The 22,571-nt window shown below is 32.2% G+C and overlaps 1 protein-coding gene across 1 annotated transcript in view; it reads left to right on the plus strand.

Moving 5' to 3' along the window:
* The first annotated feature begins 806 nt into the window (after window positions 1–806).
* Window positions 807–22,571, plus strand: part of LOC118205429 (cubilin-like) — a 140,862-nt gene continuing 119,097 nt past the window's right edge. The window contains exons 1-2 of the mRNA XM_085814393.1: window positions 807–1,294; window positions 19,866–19,890. Coding sequence (XP_085670519.1) covers window positions 1,127–1,294; window positions 19,866–19,890 — 193 coding nt within the window. The 5' untranslated portion in view covers window positions 807–1,126. The remainder of the gene's footprint in view (window positions 1,295–19,865; window positions 19,891–22,571) is intronic.

Below are 22,571 nucleotides of genomic sequence, written 5' to 3' on the forward strand. Positions count from 1 at the left end.
GCCTTCATTTGGAGCGGCAGTAGAGACTGTTAGAATTTTTTAAGCGGGAAAGGTGAAAATTCAAATCTGCTGTACCCTCATCGAGATTCGAACCAAAGATCTTCCATTTGTTGGCCGGACATGCTAACTATCACAAGAGTAAGGAAGGAATGCGATAATTCCTTAAATACTGCTCCACTCAAAGAACGACTGAGGAGGCACGGGAACCAGCCGACCAAATGCAGAAGCAAAGACATTTCATATCAAGAAACATAAAAAAATCAATTTTGCACTCACCGTGGATTCGAAACACATATTGCTAGTTTGTCAATCCCGATATCTACTTCTTAGGTTATATTTGTGTTACTAGTCATACTTTACGGTAATTATATTTTAGAAGCAGGAAAGAAATTAATAGGAAATTTTCAGCTTCAAATGAGGTATACTTATGCTAATATTGTTTCTGAAATGAAGTGTTATCTTCTGCCAATTCATCGACTTACGAGAAAATATTTTGTGTGTCATTTCCTTGCACACAAAATGTAATTAGTTTCAGTCACATAACCTTTCCAGAATAGTACATAGTCATGTCCTCATATGTAGACACATATTTGTGAAGGGCAAGCTGTCAAACTTTGGTAGGCGGGTCATCTCCAGGAATTGACCAAGTGGGAGGGTGTTTTATGCGTGCTCCACGCTCCAGCGGACGCCGGAAATGACGGCTTTGCCATAGAAAGGAAGACGCTTGCTCACCTTGGGAGTATTCTCGGACGTCCTACATCTTTTGGCTTCGTCACGCTTTTTGAATCTTTTACATATTGCCCCCCTCCCGTCAAGAATTTTCCTCATCAGAAGGATTCTCTCCACTCAGACCAACAGAAAGAAATACATGTTCTTAGCTAGCAGTGTTTGGCAACAGAAAAGGAGCTCTAGTGAAAAAAGAAAGGCTTAGCAAATATATTTGAATTTAATTAATCACAGACGAGATTTTATTTCATGGCATCCCGGATAATTTAAATTAAATTTTCTTTTCGTATAAAGTTCTTTTATATCGAAGTAATTACTCTTTTACTAACGTGAGGAGAAAGTGTGTTGTTAATACAGCAGAAAATTCATATTTTATTACTTCCTGATCTTGCCGGTAGGAATGCTGCTTTGGATAACATGGATTTCGTCGTGTATCATATTCAGCACTGTTGTGAGCGGAGTAGTGAACTATGATGGTAAAGGGAGACAAAATAATTCGACCTCAGGATTGGTTATCCTTGGAGCTTCAGAAATTGAAAAGAGTGAATCCAGAAGAATGCATTTTACGGTAAGTGACGTGAATTATTTAACTCATTAACTATCAAATGCATTACCAAGGATGCCTAGGAAAACTTTACACCTATGAAGTAAGGAACCTATGTACTGACGTTAAATGTTTTACAAGGTTATTTTCTTCCTTGTTCCATCATGTTTTCGTGGTGTAACGGATAACACACTCGGCGAGTATTCGAGAGGTCCAAGTTCGAGTCCCGGCTAGGGCATTACTCATTTTTTAACTTTCCTGCTTCAAAAAATCCTAATGAATCTACCGGAGTTTAAATTGCGCAGGAGCCCACTGGAGCCCGGCTCCAGTACTTCTCAGTTTCTGAGGTAACTCGGGATTCTAGCCGGAGCGCACCGGAGCCATAAAAGAGATCCTGCACTTCTTTTATGTAAATAAAACACAATTTCAGCGGACAAATTTTATTTTAAAAATAAATATGCGATTATAACTTCCGAATTCATGCCTACCATTCTCTGAGGAATAAACACTTTGAAGGACATGTTAAGACTTTTAAGGAAAGAAAATCCCCTATCCACAAATTAAGGGCTTATTCTTCAAATAAATTTATGAGAACAGTAAAAAAGGTTTTATTCCCGAGAGTACTAAAAGTGGTTATCTTGGTCGAGCAGGTCCAGCTCTAGAGCCTCCTCACTGCAGAGCTCCTGCAGACTTTGACTATGTAACCAATAACCAAATAATGGGGATAAAAATTTTCACTTGTGCAGACCTTACCTTAGTTCTCATATTGTTATCGGATCGGATTAGAGGGAATTTCCTCCCCCCCCTCAGTTGCATTCTGCTTGATAGTTAGAATTATATCGGCAGGGCATCGCGGTGAGAAAGCGTAAGACTCTTCTCTTTGTTTGGAAGCTACTTTTCTCCATTAAAATCATTTTAATAAGCTGATATTGTTTCTAGGAATCCCTCTATTCTCAGTAGTGACTCTTTAATCTATTTCCTTTTTTCCATACGTGCGCTGAAAAAAAAAAGAATGGTTTTTGCTTCACTCATCTCTTGAAGTACTACGTTATTCACGACTTAAATTCAACCGGAGGCCGCCTAAGCTATTGCTTAGTTTTTTGAACGAAATTTAAGTCCAGCCAGAGCTCCAAATAAAATGAGACCCCATATTTTATTTAATTATTTATCATGATTTAATAATTTATTAAATTTTTATTGATATGTTAATATTTGAGTTTTAATTTTAATTTATTTATTTAATTATTTTAATTGTTAGTCAATTTTATTATTTTATTAGTTATTTTATTTATTTATTTTTTCCTTCTGCCTGACGGCCTTCCATAGGACTCTGGCATTTCTGATTTTAGAAATTAAGCCCTGGAATCTACAGTTTTTTCTACAACAACTGTATCGGCATTAAGAGCTTTCTTTTAACTTTCCTCGGAAATAAGTATTTTAATTATGCAGTGATGTCCAATAAAAGCTTCCATGTGATTTTTATTTTACTTAAATTGCATCTGTGTCTATAAGTAATATGGATTCACAACCAAACTCAGGTACGGGTAGGATGAAGCACATATTTAATATTAATTGATCATAGTATGATGTGGATCTATACGAAGAAGCATTGGAAGTCAAGGGTAGAACAGGATATTTTCTCTTACTTGGCTTCTCAGGTTCTTTTGTGAGATTGCAATTAATACTCATGTTGTCTATTTAAGCAAACTATTTTTCTAGATACCGTAAAGATAAGCGGCGATTAGAAGTCTTAAGATATTAAATAATTTTACATATTTTATCATTTTGTTAGTTGATAAAACACATATTTTTGGTAATTTTTCACTCTATATTAAGATAATCGTCTTCATTTTATGAGAAGAGTTAATCTGTTAAAATAACAGCATAATCATTCGCCAGCATTTGAAATATTATTCTGTCTGATGTCATGGATTTTAAATTCTGCACTGTTAACGTGCGTATTTGTTAAGCTGGTTTGTTAGGAAAATTAAAAAAGACAGATTCTTAATTGCCATTGAAACACTATTCAGTGCATAGGGGAAATAAAAAAAAATAAATAAGCAGAACAATATTCAATTAATTACCTAAAAACAGTCCAATTTCGAATTCCTAATCCTTTGCTCTCTCTGTTTGAAGGTATAAAAACATAATAAAAGCAGTCGAGTTTCGAATTCCTAATCCTTTGTTCACTTTATATTTAAGTTATAAAAATAATAAAAATTTCCACATTATTAAGCTTTTAAGATCAACAGCAACAAATATAATTAATTATTATTATTTTATAATTATTAACCCAAAGGGGCAATTTGATCAGAAGGGCTATTAATTTCGTTTTGACATTTTGCTTTGATTCACTATAAATGGCAAATCCCTTTTTAAATTGTTGCCGCCAAATATTAGAGCCCTGTATTATATTTAAAGAAATTAAACAATGAAGAATTTCATGTAGATATGTTTGTATGAAATGTATGTTTCTCGCACTGTGATAAAACAACGGTACCTAGGGAGATCGAAGTTTGAATAACGTACGTCTCCACCCGAATATGGATATCTGGAAGCCCAAATTTGGAATTTATTTTATTATCTATTTCATATTTTGTAAAGCATTTATGAGTTTTTGATTAAGAAACTCAACGATTTCAATGTTAGCCGTGGCAACACTGCCCGGAGGGGGGGAAAAATTGTTCCCAACGCGCCAGACTGAGTATCGGAAATTCGAAAAAAAATTTATTTAAAATTATTTTATGATATTGCTGTTGAATTGAATTTTATGGTTTAAGTGCGAAGAACATGATATTTAATAAATAAAGGTAACACACAAAACGTTAAAAAAAAGCTCCTTTGGGCGTAATATAAAATCTGACGTGATATAAGCCGCGTTACCATAAAGGTTCACTATAAAAACGGCATTATAGCCGTAAAGTAAGAGTTAGCATAAAGGCTGTATTAATACAAAACGTATGTAAATTAAAGTAGAAATAATTACCATAAAGGTTACCGGTTGCGTTATCTTTATTATTAAAAATTGTAACAGTTTTTAATAATTAATTATGCAAACTTAAAAAAATCACGCGCTTAATTATTTTTTAAACAGTCAAGAATGTGGTAGTGTCTTGTGTCCTCGGGTAATAACCATTCAGGTACTTATCCATGGCTTTTTGTCCCCTGTTGCAAACTCTGCTTGCTTCTAAATTTTCCCGCTCGGTGCAGCATTACTTGGAATAGCTCTGGCATCGATCCTGTTGTGGACATAAATATGGTCAAATTTATCAGAATAAATGGTATTTATCAGAATATGGTCAAATTTATCAGAATAAATGGTATTTATCAGAATATGGTCAAATTTATCTAACCTAACTTGAATGCAGATTGACTCGTCCATAGATAGTTGGTTAGTTGATTAAATGAGGCCGAATATCCCAGAATTATCTGATTAAGCAGAGAAATGTCTTCATGAAGAAAGTTCTAAGAGTAATTGATTTGTATTTGTGTGATGTATTAAACAGCGTCCAGAAAAATCTGCCAGGCAGCTGTTCAGCCTTGAACGCCGTGTGGAGAGTGAGCTATCAAATTTTAATCTTTTTATCTGGTTATCATTAATAGCCATCGAATTTTTTAAAAAATTCTGTCAGAATTACAGAGATTATTTTTTACGTTTAAACCAACGGTTCATTACGCCTACTGGTATGTTGTTAGGTAAGTAATCGGATTTCAGAAAAATTACTTTACTATGGAATTCTGTAATTCCTTTACTGTGGAAAGTTTAGCCTAAATTCAAGTGAAAAATACTTTTTGTTTTCGCTGAAACTTGATAATAAACTGTAGGAAAGGACTTTATATTCAATTAGGTAGAATGGAATAATTCGTTAAATCTCTAAAATAAACATGCATTAAATATCATCTTCATATTCTTTTCATATTTATTATATCTTAAAATGAAAGTAATTGCTCTGATTGTCTGTATGTATATCAATGAATTTAATTGTACGAATTTGAAATTATCGTCGCAAAAGTTGCCATCGTTTGCAAAGAAGCTTGCGCAGAATTAAGCAATCTAACACACAATTTTTTCCTAAGACATAAAAACCCTTATTGTATCGTGAAAGCATATTAGAGTTCTCAAGTACTGCGTTGAACTAGAAAGCGAGAACTTCTAAGTTAAAACACCTGTAGAATTCAAGCTGGAAATCATGCAAATAATTTTTTATAATTACACCAGTGAATATTTATAAATTTTATTATACTCCAAGATTTTGGAAAGACTTCAGCTAAGTGTAAATTTGCTGCTGTAAAGCACTAGCGATTTGTTAAGATTGTTTCATTTTTAAAAAGACGTATATTTCTAATTAAAATTATTCTCCCTGGGTTCTAATCTTAGTAAGTTAACAGTAGTAATCATAAATCATGAAAATAGCTATGAAAGGGAAAAAGTAGTAATATATTTGTATGAGTTGAAAAAAAATTAAAATTTTGTGAAGAATTTTTATTTTAAACACGCTGATACATATTTCAGCAAATGAAATCATCTCTAAAAGTATTTCAGCATGCATTAAACGTAATAAGCACAGACATGTAAACATGTATGAACATGGAATGTTCATACAGACATGTATGAACATGGAATTAGACTGTCAGTCTAATTTGTAAGAAAATAAATAAATAGCTAACTTAGGATATAGTGAAAAAATTGAACGGAGAAAGTATTCATACATACAACATAATATTTAAAAACAAAACAAAAACAAACAAAAAAATACGTAATTAATTAATACTTAATGTTATTAGTAACATTGCCTAATGTAGTACATAACTCATAAAGTTATTAGTAACATTACCTAATGTACATAATTCATAAGTTTTATATAAACATTAACGCTGTCAGTGTATTTAAAAGATAACAATTTTAAATTCATACCTTACATGCCACCACTAGAGAATAACAGCTTTTTTGTAAAAAGAGCGTAAGCATGAATTTTATATATCTATACCTTTTATTTTACCTTTTATTTACAATGTAGACTGTCAGTCTAATTTGTAAATAAAAGATAAGATTGGTAGCTTAGTTAAGCTAGTAAAAAAAGGTAGTAAAAAAGAAGGCGTCTTCGTAAAGGGCTTTTTAAGCATATTGATATTAGATTAGGTAGCTTGATTAAGAAAAAGCAGCTCGAGAGCTATCTGCCTGTGAGGAGGGATGCCTTCCTGAAAGTTTTTTTTTTTTTTTTTTTTTTTTTTAAAGAGAAAACCGACTTGCATCCACATTATACTTAGGGAACACCATACGAAGACTCCTAAGCAGCCGACCGTTTCGTCGGGATTTCAACCCGGTTTTGAAACAACATCGTTCAGTACTGTACCACTCGGCTGCTCGTTGGCCTACCAAGGGCAGTTTCCTCTGGGGTTTATCTAAACTAACGGGGTAGTTCCATGTGTCGACTGGTTTTGGAGATGGGTCGGCTACGTCAGTTGTGTCCGTTAGCTCAGATAAACCCCAGTGGGAACGGCCCTTCACATTCACGTTACCTACGGTTAAAAGTACAAAAATACAACCGCTTCGACGAAGGGGTATGAACATGGATTGAATTATCAGTGTTCAGCGGTGTTATTCAATCATCCACTAGTGGCAAAGTGGACGGATAAATCTGAAATGTTAATAAGTGCCAAATAAATTAACTGTTAAACTTGCTGTAAATAAATTACAATGTGCCGTCGAGACGATATAGCGGTTAAGGAAGCCGACTGCGATACCAAAGGGCCCGAGTTCGAATCCCGGAGAAGGCATAGTTGTACTGTCCCTCCCCTTCGTAGGAGGCGATGGTGGCCGCCTATTAATTGCCTCGACAATAAAATGGCTTCCACTTCTGGCTTTAGGACTGGCCACTGTCGAAGAGACAAGTGGCCATCATTAGGTATTGAAAAAAGATGCAATGTTTTTTCCATGATAAGTTTGCGCTAATCAAATTTCGAAATTACTTCCTTAATAAAGTTTGCATTAAAAAAAACTGGACGAAAATTTAATGATATTGTAAAATGGACTTAACAGTTATTAATTTCAACTAACTTTTAGTTGGTGGATATTTGCTTTGGTGATAGAGTCATAAGCAGAATAATCAAAACTTATAAATTTTTAATTTTGAAACAATTTCATCCTCTCAACACTATTTTTCCCACAGTCTGATTTTTATTAGATTATCAGCATTTTTAAAATTCCTGCAGTTGATTGAGTCCTGCTTCAAGAAACCTAATAACACAGTATCCTGCTTCAACTTGTCTTCCTGTCTGGTTTCTGTCCTGCTTCGACAAACTGAGACACAAAATGAATCTGAGACTTCTGATCTAACTAAAGTCTGTGATCTTCTAAAAAGTGAGTAATAGCAAAATTTAGTCTTAAATCAATACTGATTTTATGAGAACATTCTTCGTACTTCAAGAAAGACTAGTAAATGATCTTTGTTTTTGAGGAATTAAAATATACTATGCCATTATTTTTGGCCCCTGAAGAAGGTGGACTTACACTAAGCCCCTAAATTTACAGCCCACCACTTACTGAGCGGATAAGACCGCTAATCCCTGATAGTTCAAACCTTGGCAAGCGGGCTATTGGCATGAATGCATTCGAGATTTGCTCCATGTCTAGCGATCCAATTTTCGTTAAAATGTCTTTTGCGAAAGAATCTTCCTTCCAGCAGAAAGCCGTAGTGGGCTTTGCCATAGTCGAATAATCCTATTCTCAAGCACTTTTCTTTAAGTATCAGCCTGAGATTACATTTTACCTAGTTCTGAAGTTGACATCAACAATCTTTCAGTAAAAAAACAACTATCCTCTATATTTGTTTCATTTATAAGAACGGATTTGATAAAATGAAAATCAACTTTACAAAGAAAATTCTGTTTAAAAGGCGAAAAGAAAGCTACGGTTTTTCAGCAGGTAATATAACTAAGAAATCTAAGTTTATTTCTTCGTTGTCGTAATCCTTACATCTCACGTGACTCACATTTGTCTCATACTTCTTTTAAGTATGTATATTTAACTGCAATTTTGATGCAATCTTGCTGTTTGTGCGGCGAGTGGAAAGATGACCCAAAATGATAGGGATTCGTCAACATAATCGGAAAGGAACAGGAATGAACTCTTAAAGAATAGTGCTTATGATGGCTTATAACGCAACTTCTTACATTCAAAGTGAAGATTTAAAGTAAAATTTGCATTCATGGTATTTTTAAGCGCATAATTATGTATTTAAAAAAAACTTAGAAACATATTTATTAAGTTTTGCTATTTATGCTGTTTAAAATAATGGAGTTAGATTAAAAAAATGCAATTCGCTAAATAAGTAGGATCTTTATATGAAGAGTATGCTTGTCCGATGCTTAATTTTCATTGGTTTTTTAATGTTTCCTATTATGTCCTATGCACTTCTCAGTATGTTCGAACAAATCGTTGAATAATTTTTCTATTGAATATTTGTCATAGAACAGCAAAATACGTTATCGAAAGCTTAAGTAATTTATCTTTTAACAAAAATACGAATTTTTTAAAATGATTTTTGAAGTATGGGGAGAGTTCAAGTTTACATCATGACAAAGTGTAGCGTAAAAAAAGACTGTGAATCAAAAAGAATCCAAAAAAATTCATTTTGTTCCTTGTACATGGTAATGGTGAAGCATTATTATGAAACATTGTCTAGAATCGCGTTGGCTCTTTGAGAGCAGAGAAGATAATTTAAAAGCAGGATTTATCATAAAACGTAAAGCAATTATCCGTTAAGGATCAAACGCAATTTTTTATCATTTCAATTATTTTACAGACAGAAAAATCATATAGCTGACTCCCGATTAACTGGGTTAACAATTATTATTTCAAAATTATGGTTAATCAGAGGGCAGTTAAAAAGACGGAGAGTAAGAATAACTCATACTATAAGAAACGAAAATCCTATTACAAATTTACCAAAGTTTTTAAACAATTTGGAGAATGAGTTCCCTGGATTAAGTAAGTTAAATCAGTATTCAAAATTTTCTTTCTGCAGGACGCATGCACTTTCTCTCTCTCTGTTCCTTAATGTCTCTGCATATAGTTTTTCGTGACTTTACGATACATATGTTTTTTTTTTTGTTTTGTTTTTTCCTTTATATTAGTCTTATATTTCGATAGAGGTCAATATAATACAGAAGATAAAAGGCAGTACTCTTGGTTTATTTGTAAGATTAAACGATTTATTTTTAAAGGATGATTTAACAACGGCTACATTATATACACACGGTTCACGGTTATATTACTTCGAATCAAATTATGCTTTGTTGTGGATAAAAACTGCACTGTTGTGCTGAATCGTTCACTGTTGTAGATATTGTTCTAAATACCATAGCATCATTTGCATTAATTATGCTATCCCACGAATTTTATTATTGTATTTTTACGTTATATGTTATTATTATGTTATACGTACTTTCGTGAATAAGACGCATACTAGTATTTCTATAAGAATACATTCGGAAAAAATAAAAATCTCAGATTTCTGCTAAAACGAATAAAAACACAGTTATATAGAAATACGGCAATATGACAAAATCCAGAAAGAGATGCAGTGTTTGTTAATGCTTGAGTGCCTACTCAGTGCGAATTAAAAATGGGTCAAGTGAGGGTGTGTTGCACAGCGAAGTTTACACTGCAAGTGGTGTATAATACGTAAGTAAATGGAAATCAAATAGTAGGAAGGAAGTTCGACGTAAGAAAAAAAGTATGACAAAATGGATTCAAGCAAAAGGCATTCTCGAGGAAACATCACAAAATCCGTAATCATTTCGTGTAAAGTCATCAAATTACTCCAACCTGAAAGCAAATCTGTTGAGATATACGCCTTAATTGAGAACAAATAGATTTGGGCTCATTTCGAAGTTTGAAAAAATTTCGTTCATTAATTCGATGAAATGGCTAATTTCTACGCTTTTGATTTGCTCAAAACATAAAAATTCCCTGAAGGAAAATTCCAGTAAATATCTATGATTGTGATTCGGCTTCAAAAGTCAAGCTCGGAGAACTTTCCTGACAAATGTCAAGAGACTAGAAGAGAAACACGCTAATGTGACAATCAAAATCGTAACAAACAACCTTATATTTAGCGTAGGTATAATGAAACACTCAATCGATTTCGAGGGCAGCTAAAGGTCCCTCCTCATCAGGAGAAAGAAATACATAGAAAGAAGAAAATAGGAATCACAGAAACACGTGCTGCTTATCAGCACTGCACGTGGTTATAACTAGATTTTTAATCAGAGTTGCACTGGCCGCCTACTTTTACTGAGCCAGGCTGTCTGATCAAGCATAAAGAAATATTAGCGAAGTTAAAATAGGGAGCGAGGGGCAAATGCACATTACGCTCAAAATCTGAACTTCAAATAATGGAAAGCAACCACTGAACGGATTTTTATACCCTCTGGTAGTACCAAGTGCGAGGAGGTAACGCCATCTATCGGCAAAAATAATTGAATTAAGACAGTAGAATTTTAAAGGCATTAGGAAGGACTGGATTGGACTTCAAATCATTAACTAAACTTTCTAAATCTTTGTGAATGTGAAAAGCCTCAAGAAAATCCAATTCGCCTATGGAAGAAGCCTTTTGGATGATTTTTGCAGCCCCGAAATCAAAATTATGGTTAAAAGTCCAGCTATGATACGCTATTGAAGACTTGTTAATTCCCCCCCCCCGAACTGGGGAAATATTTCCCCACTTCGTTCCATTATGGTTTCATTTGATGTCAAATCATTGTTTACTAATGTTCCGGTCGAAGGAGCACTAAATTGTCTTGAAACTAGGCTTCGGGAATTTCACTTCACACATACTGAAATTAATGAGTTGGTTTCGCTTACTAAAGTTTCTCTAAGTCAAACCCACTTTGTTTTCCAAAATGCATATTTTCGTCAAGTTGAAGGATTGGCTATGGGTAATCCTCTCAGTCCGGTACTTGCTGACATTTATATGCACTATTTTGAGATGAAATTATTTGATAAATTATCTTTTCGTATTTGGATTCGGTATGTTGACGACACTTTCGCACTTTTTGACGGTGATAAAGAGGATTTATCCGAGATTCTATCTATTATGAATTCAATTGATCCAGCCATCCAATTCACTCTTGAAATTGAATCCAACAATTCCCTCCCCTTCCTCGATATTCTTATAATCCGCAATGAAACCGATTTTAGCACCACTGTGTACCGTAAACCCTTTGCAGTTTGTTTACCACCCCATGCCAAGTCATGCCACCCTGTTAAGCAAAAAATGGCTTCTTTTTACTATTATGTTTTCCGAGCGCTAAAAGTTTGTTCCTCTGAATCTTTGCTTACCAATGAACTTAATTATTTGAGAGCAGTTGCGATTGACCGTGGATTTTCTCCCGTGATTATTGAGAAAGCCGTCAAAAAATTTTCAGATTCCCATCAAAGAAGACATTCCACTGTTAGAAATAATATCAATGACCTTGTAGTGCTTCCATTTTATCCTTCTGTTAGCTATAAAATTGCACGGATTCTCCAGAAATTCAATTTTCAAGTCGGTTTCTCCCCTATTAATAAAATTCACCCTTCGATTCTAAAAGATTGCGTTTCTGTCTTGAATTCTTGGGGAATTTATAGTATATCATGTCAGTGTGGTTTAAGATATATTGGCCAAACAAAAAGAGCGTTGAAGTTTCGTATCAAGGAACATGAATCTTATGTCAAAAAAGGGGAAATTAACAAGTCTTCAATAGCGTATCATAGCTGGACTTTTAACCATAATTTTGATTTCGGGGCTGCAAAAATCATCCAAAAGGCTTCTTCCATAGGCGAATTGGATTTTCTTGAGGCTTTTCACATTCACAAAGATTTAGAAAGTTTAGTTAATGATTTGAAGTCCAATCCAGTCCTTCCTAATGCCTTTAAAATTCTACTGTCTTAATTCAATTATTTTTGCCGATAGATGGCGTTACCTCCTCGCACTTGGTACTACCAGAGGGTATAAAAATCCGTTCAGTGGTTGCTTTCCATTATTTGAAGTTCAGATTTTGAGCGTAATGTGCATTTGCCCCTCGCTCCCTATTTTAACTTCGCTAATATTTCTTTATGCTTGATCAGACAGCCTGGCTCAGTAAAAGTAGGCGGCCAGTGCAACTCTGATTAAAAATCTAGTTATAACCACGTGCAGTGCTGATAAGCAGCACGTGTTTCTGTGATTCCTATTTTCTTCTTTCTATGTATTTCTTTCTCCTGATGAGGAGGGACCTTTAGCTGCCCTCGAAATCGATTGAGTGTTTCATTATACCTACGCTAAATATAAGGTTGTTTGTTACGATTTTAAATGTCAAGAGATTATTAAATTAGGAAACCTGCTCTAAAATAAATTGCTGTAAATTTTCCACTATCTCGAATATAAGTCTTACTATAATTTATTAAAAATGATAAATTAATGTGCAACTTATTTATGTATAAATATGGTAATGACAACTAATTTTACTGATTAACAAGTGATGAACTAGGGTTGGAACTCCGCGGCTCCATACTTTAAGGGTAACACTTTTCAAAGATTACCGCTCTTAGGTTAATCCCTTAGAATATATTGTACAACTTTAAAGAAAAATAACACTTAGGAACGCTAATGTTTGTTTAATAAATAACACGCAGTAAGATATTAATAATCTAAGCAATACTATTGCATTCCGTTTTTAAAATATGCATTTTCTTTTACACGTTTGAGAGAAGGGATTCTGGTGCTTTAGCGTAATCCTCAAGAGAGTATGCAGAATTGAAGAACTATTGTACTTTTACTACGGAATTTTATGGTTTTTTTTTCCTCCCATTTCTTTTGAAGTTTAATCTAAAATTGCGATTAACATTTTATAGTGCTGCCATCTAGTGGAGTAAAGGGGCTTTTATTTTCCCTATTAGATGGAGAATAAAATATTTACACTGATTGCTATGAGGTGCTTCATTTTGAAATAACAAATACAGTAGATATTTCCCACCATTAATTTTGTTAGTGTCAATTTCAATTCAGAGCCCAATTAATATTCTTGAAATGCATTTAGTGGTTTTTAAAACTGAATTAAGGTTAATAAAACGTATTTTCAGTTCGTTTATGCTTCAGCTTTTCGAATTTAATGTTTTCTTTAAAAATAATTAAAATTATTAAGAAAAATAATTAAAATTATTAACTCAGTATTAAGAATACCGAACAAAAAATTTATCAGTTGGAGATTTTTAAAATTTTAGATTCCGATCGCTAATCGGTAGACGATAGCTCTTTAAAAAACACAATTTTAAAAATTTACGCACCACATGTTGCAAACAACTGCAGTTTGATAGGTCGTAAACTCAACTTCCAGTAGCCAAGGCTCTTTACGGACGAAACCTTTCTAAAAATTGTGTTTATACTGCGTAGTCAAATTTATGAAAAGTTTAAGGAACGTATCAAACTAAGCCAGTTTTATTCAATTAAATCTTGTTGCATAGGCATTAAGAGTTTCTTGTATAAAACTAAAGAAAAAAATTATTTAAGTAAAATGAGCTGAGAAGAAAATTAATAAGTAAGTCTGCATTTAGAAGAGGATGCGGGAAGTATTCCTACTTATATGTGGCAGAAAGCGCAGCAAATTGATAAACTAAAATTCGCAGAAAATACCTCTCCTTATTTACTTTTTATGGGAATATCCTTATAATTTTCTAAATGTTTTACATGAAATATTTCCAGGTTTTTTTTTAAACCAGAATTCCATCTATAGTCTTAGTAGATATAATTGTAGTTAGCTGTTTTTAACTCTTTGAATTCGTAGGCTGTTAGATCCATTAAGTTTATCTCACGCAAATAAAATAATTCTTCCCCCCCCCAAATAATTTAAGTCTTTAAAAATTTAGGGAATTAAAATTCATCAAATGTGTACCGGAATCTTTAGATAAACGAATTTGGTATATATTTTTATATAACAACAATCCCCCCCCCTAAAATAAAGTGAGAAAACGAGAGAGGGAATTTTTTAAATGCTTAGGTGAATGTTTTCGAATTTGAAGCTTTTTAAGTGATTTAGATAAGTGTTTCCGAATCTTAATAAAGATCTTATTTCGGCTACCATTTTATTGCATAGTAATAATAACATTTTAGTGCAATTTCTTCCAGTTAGTATTATTTTTAAATATAAGAATAAATAATAAACCAGTTTAAAATAAAATTTTGGAAGTCATTATATTTATAGTCATTATATTTACAGTCATTATTTATAGTCATTAAGTCTTATATTAATTGAATTGAACCAGATCTTTCCATTGTTATCTATGCATATTTTAAGTAATATGATTGATTACTTTCTGACAAATGACATTTATTTGTTTTGTATCAAACTTTGTTTGTTTTAAAGGAAAAAATGTGATGTAAATATTTAATCCTTTTTTTACGAAATTTTGCATTCTTGTATGAAATTTCCCTTGTTCTAAATTGCATTTGGGGTACGAATATTTATCTTTCATTTACCGTTTTCTGTACAAAATGTGAAAAGCTCATAATATTAAAAGAATATCGGAATTTATCTCTTTTTCAAGAATTGTGATTAAATTAAAAATGATCAACTTCAGTCTAGATCTAAGCTTCAAATTCGAATGAATAATTTTCGAGATACAAACATACTCAGAAAAGAATTATTCTCAACGTATTAATATTCAATGTAACTATCAAGGGCAAGGAATCCTTCTATGATACTGTAAATCACCTCTTATATGACTTAATATTTGTACTAAAGAAATTTCTTTTGGTTTATTTGTCCTAGGCTTGATTTGCTCAAAACTGAAACTGGATTATTAAAAGAATTATTTTGGAAAAGAACTAAACCCAAACCGAACAGATTAACTATTGTTCCATTCTATCGGGAAATGGGACTTTAGCCATTGTTTTCTAGTTTTCCCCATTAGACTTTAAAATTCTAGAAAATTCGGACAAATTATTTTTCGATAGAATAATTAGGACATTATTTATCAAACTTTATTTGTTTTAAGGAAAAATGTGATAATACAAAAATGTGAAGTTTTATTAATATTTAAAAAAAAATAATTGTTTTCATGCAAATAAGCAAATGTTTTCTGGAAAAATTCTCAAAATAAAGACGAAATTGAACAAAAGGAAACGTAGCATTGAGAACTGATGAAAAAAAAAATTTAAAATTAAGGATATATAAATGGAAGAGTTGATTAATGAAATAATGTATTGAGGAATTAATTAATTTTTACTTACACACTTTCCCCTTAATCGTGAAAGTTAGCAAAAGAGTCTCCAAATTTACGTTAAACTTTCCAGCGGGACTTTTAAGGATCAGATTGTTTTTTTATTAAGCAAAAGACGGAATTTACGTATATAGCACATTAAAAGCCTTAAAAACTTTGTTGCAGTTTTTCACGGTGCATCGCTATTCTTCGTCCGTTTTCAAATAAAGTCTCATATTGTAGTAATTAAAGCAGTTTTTTTTTTAAAACGTCAGGAATCTAAATTGCAGCATCTTTATTATCGCTACAGATGTTCTGATATTTTATTAAAGAGAGGCATCTAAGATCATCTCCGAGTATGACCAGAAATACATTCGAGATTAAAATAATTATTCAGGTTGTCGAAAGCAAAATTTTTGGTATCTAAATTCTAATTTGAAACAAAAGATTGCAACTTTTTTTTTTTTTTTTTTTTTTTTTTAAATGAAAAAAGTGACCTTTGTTTGAAACAGCATCACTAGTGCTAATAAATCTCTTAATTATATTTTTTGAGCTATTGTATTATTTTTCGGTCGGTCAATTATTGTAACTAGTATCTAAAAGAACCCTTCGAGGGAATTTTTTCGTGCCAGTGGAGACTCTTAAGCTGAAGAAGTTGCATGTTTTCCATGCCACGTGATCTAGAACAAAGCATCAAGGCTAAAACGGACAATAGGGAAAGTGGAATGGAAAACGTCTTCATCGAAGTGTTAAAGGGACAAGGTCCTCCAAGAATGATAATGTTGCCATCATTTTTTAAGATTTTGAGTAGTGTTAGCGTAACAGCGGATAAGTTGATGATGCTTTTTTAATGAGGCTGTCGTTTCCACTTCTGCTGTCATTTCGGTATTTGGGTGGCGACGCTGTGGACACTTTGGTGACCTTTTCTCTTCGTGCATTTTTGCGCATTTTGAAATCGTCTATTTGTGCTAGAATTAAGTAATGAAGTTTCCGCAAGATAACGAATAGGGTATTAAAAACATTTGTTGTGAGTGAAAATTAACAAAGCTATTGTTGTTCTCAACATGCTTTTATTCATTTGGCTATTTATAACATAAAAATGTGATTTAAACAGCGATGTGATGTCGCAAACACGAATGAGACAAAAGCATAACATTTTTTTAAAGTATTAGGTGAGTTAAAAAACGATTAACGAAAATTGTAAATAATTAGAAAAGCAAATTAAAGGCTTACAGTCTCGGTTACAATAAACTTTAGATTCCAGTCATACACATAATAAATACTGAAAATACCGTTGAACGCCACATTACAGCAATTAAATAATGTTTCGGCACGGTTTCATTATTTATATCATGTAATGTGTCATAAATACCATTTGTATCCAGAATGACAAACTCATAAATATTAGTTTTTTAACTCGATTTATTATTCCCTTCTGCCATCATTCGTCGTATATGTAATATTATGATTTCAAGTCCCGTCTTGAAAAATAAATGAACTTTAAAATAATTCATGAAATAATTCTTATTTAACTCTCCAAGAAATAGAGTCTGCCATATTTACTTATGGAACGTTGAGACAAATATGTATCATTTATTTTCTTTCCGTATAACTTTTAATATAATACACATTTATAAGAAAGTGATTTGTTTCACGTTTACTTTAAAAATTGATTTTAGTCTTTTGAAGATTAAAATGGTATTTTTTACAGTTACTCTATAATTATTCTTTTAAGCTCTTCCATGAATTAAAAGAATGATTCTTTTATTTATTAAAGCCATTATTTTAATTCTTTCACAGATTGAAAGAATAATTTTCCCTGTCACTTAATCATATTTTTTCCAGCTTTTCTTCAAATTAACAGGAGATTTCTCATTCATGCTTAAATTTTTAAAATCATATTCAAATTTTTCTATGATGAGGAAGGATGATTGCTATGATAAAAGAACGATTAAACAAAATGAGAGAAACTATATTGCAGGAAGCAAAATAATACAAAATGGTAATAGATTTTATAATCAGATATAAGTAACGTGCTCTGCAAATGACATGGATGTTCGAAATTAAGCCAGTGCTCAAGCAAAATTTCTCTTCAATAAGAATAATTTATTTTACTCTTATTTCAGGTTACTGTAATATGAAACATTTTCCACTTATTTATTTACTTATTTTGCACAGAAAATGAATAATATAGATATTCTATAATGAAAACAAATCAGGAAATAAAGCTGACAGTTAGTGACTTGGATATAAATTCTAAAACGCAACGCCGTAATGCTTATGTTTATTTCATTAATAATCGGTTTCATGGGTTTAGGAAGTATTTTTAATTCTCGAGCATATTTTTGGATATAGAATGCAAAATACTTATTCATAGTTGAAAATTTATAATTATAGTAATTTGGATGTGTGTGTGTGATTATGGCAAAGCCTCGAGGGCTATCTATAGTAATTTGGAAGTCGGATGCTTTAAAAAATTTAGAAAATATGGAAAAAGAAAAGTGTCGTGTATTATAGGTTTTATTTCGCCAAGAAAATACAGCCTGGTAAAACTAAATCTTATACGGCTTACGGTTTAAGATATTTCATTTATTTCACCCACAAAATTCATTTCCTCAAATGTCAATAAATATTATTAACATAACATTTGGCAGTGGTAGAAGTACTTAAATCTGTTTCCAGTGCCATATAAAGTATTTTCGTTTTAGAAATTATCTCTAAATATGCTATCTGCACTATGCTACCGTTTTCATAAAAAATTACACTATAATAATTAAATTCCTAATAATAAAATTTTTATGCAATGTATCATTTGAATTATACAGACAAAACTAATTCGTGGGTTCTTCTCTTTTTTAAATTATTTAAAAAATTATTTGTAAAGCATATTTTCATTAAATAATAACAGTTGGTATAATTATTATTATTACTGATGTTCAGAAATGTCTTCAGTTAGAGGTAGAGTTTGCGTTCTGATTTGAGTAAAAGCAAAGGAAATGTAAATATATACGAAAATATGAGTAAAAAATTCCTGATGAATCTACTATTTGAGATTTTTAGAATGTTGAGAAGTTGAATCTGAGTATGATGCTCAAAATGGGTGAGAAAAAAGAAGCGCATTTATGCCCTAAATGCGGGGTGAGCAAACTGTGTTACGAAAATTATCTTCTGATTCAAACTTTGTAACTTGATTATTCCTTCCCATGACAATTATTGTTAGATTAATTATTTTAAAAAACATTTTATGTGGACTCCACATGATTTCCTCACCACATAACTACATTGTGCGTCTATTAAATTACACACATTTTTTTTGTTGCACTTCATTTAAACTTATTTTATTTGAATAAGTTTAACTTAATTAACCGATTCCTTAAAGAAAGTTGAAACTGACATCAAAAACTGCAAATTTTGAAGTTAAATATCTCGTTATCATATAGGAGTAAAATTTCTTGTATTTTTATTTTTTCATAAGGAAGTATAAAACTTTCCCAAACGAAAGTACAGAAACCGAGACACCGTATTAAAAGTTAGATTTTCTCATTTGTCCAATTTTTTAAAATCTGAAATTGGTAAAACATGAATATTTTAATTATGTAAAACACTTCTGTGATTAGAAGTACATGTCTACAACCAACGATTGCGAAAATAAAGGCCGAGTAGGGATTTTTAAGCCGCATAAGGGGCTACTTAAATGCTGTGGATTGAAATAGAAAATGGAGGCGCACAACTGGATGTTATAGTAGTCACAGATACAAAATTTGAACGTTTTACAGCTAATCACTTATGCGAGATACGTTTGTACATACATATGTGCAGAGCGCGAAAATATCTATTTTCTATCCGTTTTGAAAGAGTTCTTTAATCTTACGTACGCACGGACGTCACCAAAAAAAAAAAAAACGTAAAAAAGGGATATTTTTGTTGAAATCGTAAAACTGAAATTTTTCGCAAATGAAATAGAAACATACCAATGACTTTTATATTTTAACTCAGTAAAAATATGCAGTGTTACTTTATTAAAGGTATATTATTTTGAATATTCACTGTTTACATCCATGCTCTAATCTTCTTCCTGAAAGTAATAAAACATTTTAATGTCAAGATGAACGAAAATCTATTAAATGAGTTTCGCTCTCTCTCTCTCTTTTTTTTTTTTTTTTTTTATCTCTGCCATTTGAAATCAATTTTTCAAAACATTACTTAATTTCATCTAATTATATTATGCTATTACTTTAATGAGGCAAATGTTATATAATCTTCTTGTCGTGTCTTATATAATATTTTAAAAGTATTAATTCATAATGCAAAGGAATAATTGTTTAATATATTAATGTTAAACACAATTCTCTACCAAATACTTTCTTTTTACAGGATGGAGGAAGATACAACCCAACAGGTAAGTGCATTTTCAGGTATCGATTTCATTATTTCTGTGCAAACATTTATTTATTTATTTTATACGTGTGAATATAACTGAACTAACGCTTACGATTAACAAATGGCTAAATTTTGAACAAGAAAACTTCAACTTTTCTTAATTTTGAATCAAGCATTCAGAAGTGAATCACGATTTGCAGTCTGATATCTGTAGAACAATACAATTTTCATCAGGGTAAGTGAGCAGTACTAATTTTATTTTAGTGTGTAATTTCATTGGCATTTACGAAATAACGATAAAAATACTAATTCAGAAGTCAAACAACAAAAATCAGCGTTATATTCACAAAATTTTCACAGTACTGAAGTTGGATGTGTTACGTGTGACCAGAATGTCGAGAAACGGAAGAGAATTGCAAGTCTCAAGTTCAAAAGTGAACTGAATAGCAGGATCAATAGAATTCATTGTTGAAAGAACTTTATTTAAATCATCTTTATTGCCTTCAAACAGGGTAAAAATTTCGTCTACGTAGCGGAACATTGCCGGGAAGTTTAAAGTTTCAAACAATTTTGATTCATAATAATGCATGTAGATATCAGCCAGGATGGGACTGAGGGGGCTTCCCATGGCTAATCCCTCAGTTTACTTGTAATATTTATTTTGGAAAACAAAATGTGTTTGTTTCAAACAGAGTTGAGTGAGAGAAATTAGCTCATCAATTTCGATGCAAGAGAAATGAAATTCACGAAGTCTGGTTTCTAGACATCTTAATGCACCCTCCACTGGGACATTGGTGAATAATGATTTTACACCAAAAGAAACCATGAGTAAATTACTAGGAGAAAAGTTTTTAACCTTTTTTACAAACTCTATTGAATTTTTTATGGTGTAAATGTTATTGTCTAATAGAGTGGAAAATCTAGAAACTAAATATTTAGCTAATGGATACGAGGCAGTACCTAAATTTGATACAATAGGGCGGAAAGGAATACCACTTTTATGAATTTTGGGAAGAGCATATAATCTGGCACAATTCGCAACAGGTGGGATAAGCGAATGTTTTAAGTTGCTTGAAATGATTTGCGAAGATTTGATCGCAGTTTTTATTTTGGATAAGTCCGAAGGTGAAGGATCTTTAGGGATCGGATTATATGGTCCTTCGTTTAAGAGTTTAGTGACACCATCGATGTAAGTGTTCTTATCCATGACGACTATCTGGCCACCTTTGTCGGCCTTTGAAATGATAATATCCGGGTTAGAATGAATTTCGCGCATTGTAGCTCTTTCTCTCGCAGTTAGATTTGGTTTCAAAGGTTTATTATTGAATTTCACATTATGAGCGATAAGATGCCTAATCATTTTTTTCTGTGAATCTGAAACTTTACTGAACTCGAAAGCGTTTTTTATAGGAGCCAAAATCTTTGGAATCGAGGGTTTACAGGTTTGTGAGAAGTTAAAATTATATTTTAGAATTCCCTCTTGTTCTTCCGAAAGACTAACATTAGAAATATTAACTATTGGCTTGATGTTTACAATGGGAAGATTTTTTGAGCTACTTGAACTGGAAAACTGTAAAAGAAGTTTTACAATTCTTTTACAGTTTTCCAGTTCAAGTAGCTCAAAAAATCTTCCCATTGTAAACATCAAGCCAATAGTTAATATTTCTAATGTTAGTCTTTCGGAAGAACAAGAGAGAATTCTAAAATATAATTTTAACTTCTCACAAACCTGTAAACCCTCGATTCCAAAGATTTTGGCTCCTATAGAAAAAACTTTCAAGTTCAGTAAAGTTTCAGATTCACAGAAAGAAATGATTAGGCATCTTATCGCTCATAATGTGAAATTCAATAATAAACCTTTGAAACCAAATCTAACTGCGAGAGAAAGAGCTACAATGCGCGAAATTCATTCTAACCCGGATATTATCATTTCAAAGGCCGACAAAGGTGGCCAGATAGTCGTCATGGATAAGAACACTTACATCGATGGTGTCACTAAACTCTTAAACGAAGGACCATATAATCCGATCCCTAAAGATCCTTCACCTTCGGACTTATCCAAAATAAAAACTGCGATCAAATCTTCGCAAATCATTTCAAGCAACTTAAAACATTCGCTTATCCCACCTGTTGCGAATTGTGCCAGATTATATGCTCTTCCCAAAATTCATAAAAGTGGTATTCCTTTCCGCCCTATTGTATCAAATTTAGGTACTGCCTCGTATCTATTAGCTAAATATTTAGTTTCTAGATTTTCCACTCTATTAGACAATAACATTTACACCATAAAAAATTCAATAGAGTTTGTAAAAAAGGTTAAAAACATTTCTCCTAGTAATTTACTCATGGTTTCTTTTGATGTAAAATCATTATTCACCAATGTGCCAGTGGAGGGTGCATTAAGATGTCTAGAAACCAGACTTCGTGAATTTCATTTCTCTTGCATCGAAATTGATGAGCTAATTTCTCTCACTCAACTCTGTTTGAAACAAACACATTTTGTTTTCCAAAATAAATATTACAAGCAAACTGAGGGATTAGCCATGGGAAGCCCCCTCAGTCCCATCCTGGCTGATATCTACATGCATTATTATGAATCAAAATTGTTTGAAACTTTAAACTTCCCGGCATGGTTCCGCTACGTAAACGATACTTTTACCCTGTTTGAAGGTAATAAAGATGATTTAAATATAGTTCTTT

This window comes from Stegodyphus dumicola, chromosome 1, assembly GCF_044657685.1.
Source record: "Stegodyphus dumicola isolate Sdum_Otavi_A_Nest chromosome 1, ASM4465768v1".
Lineage (NCBI taxonomy): Eukaryota > Metazoa > Arthropoda > Arachnida > Araneae > Eresidae > Stegodyphus > Stegodyphus dumicola.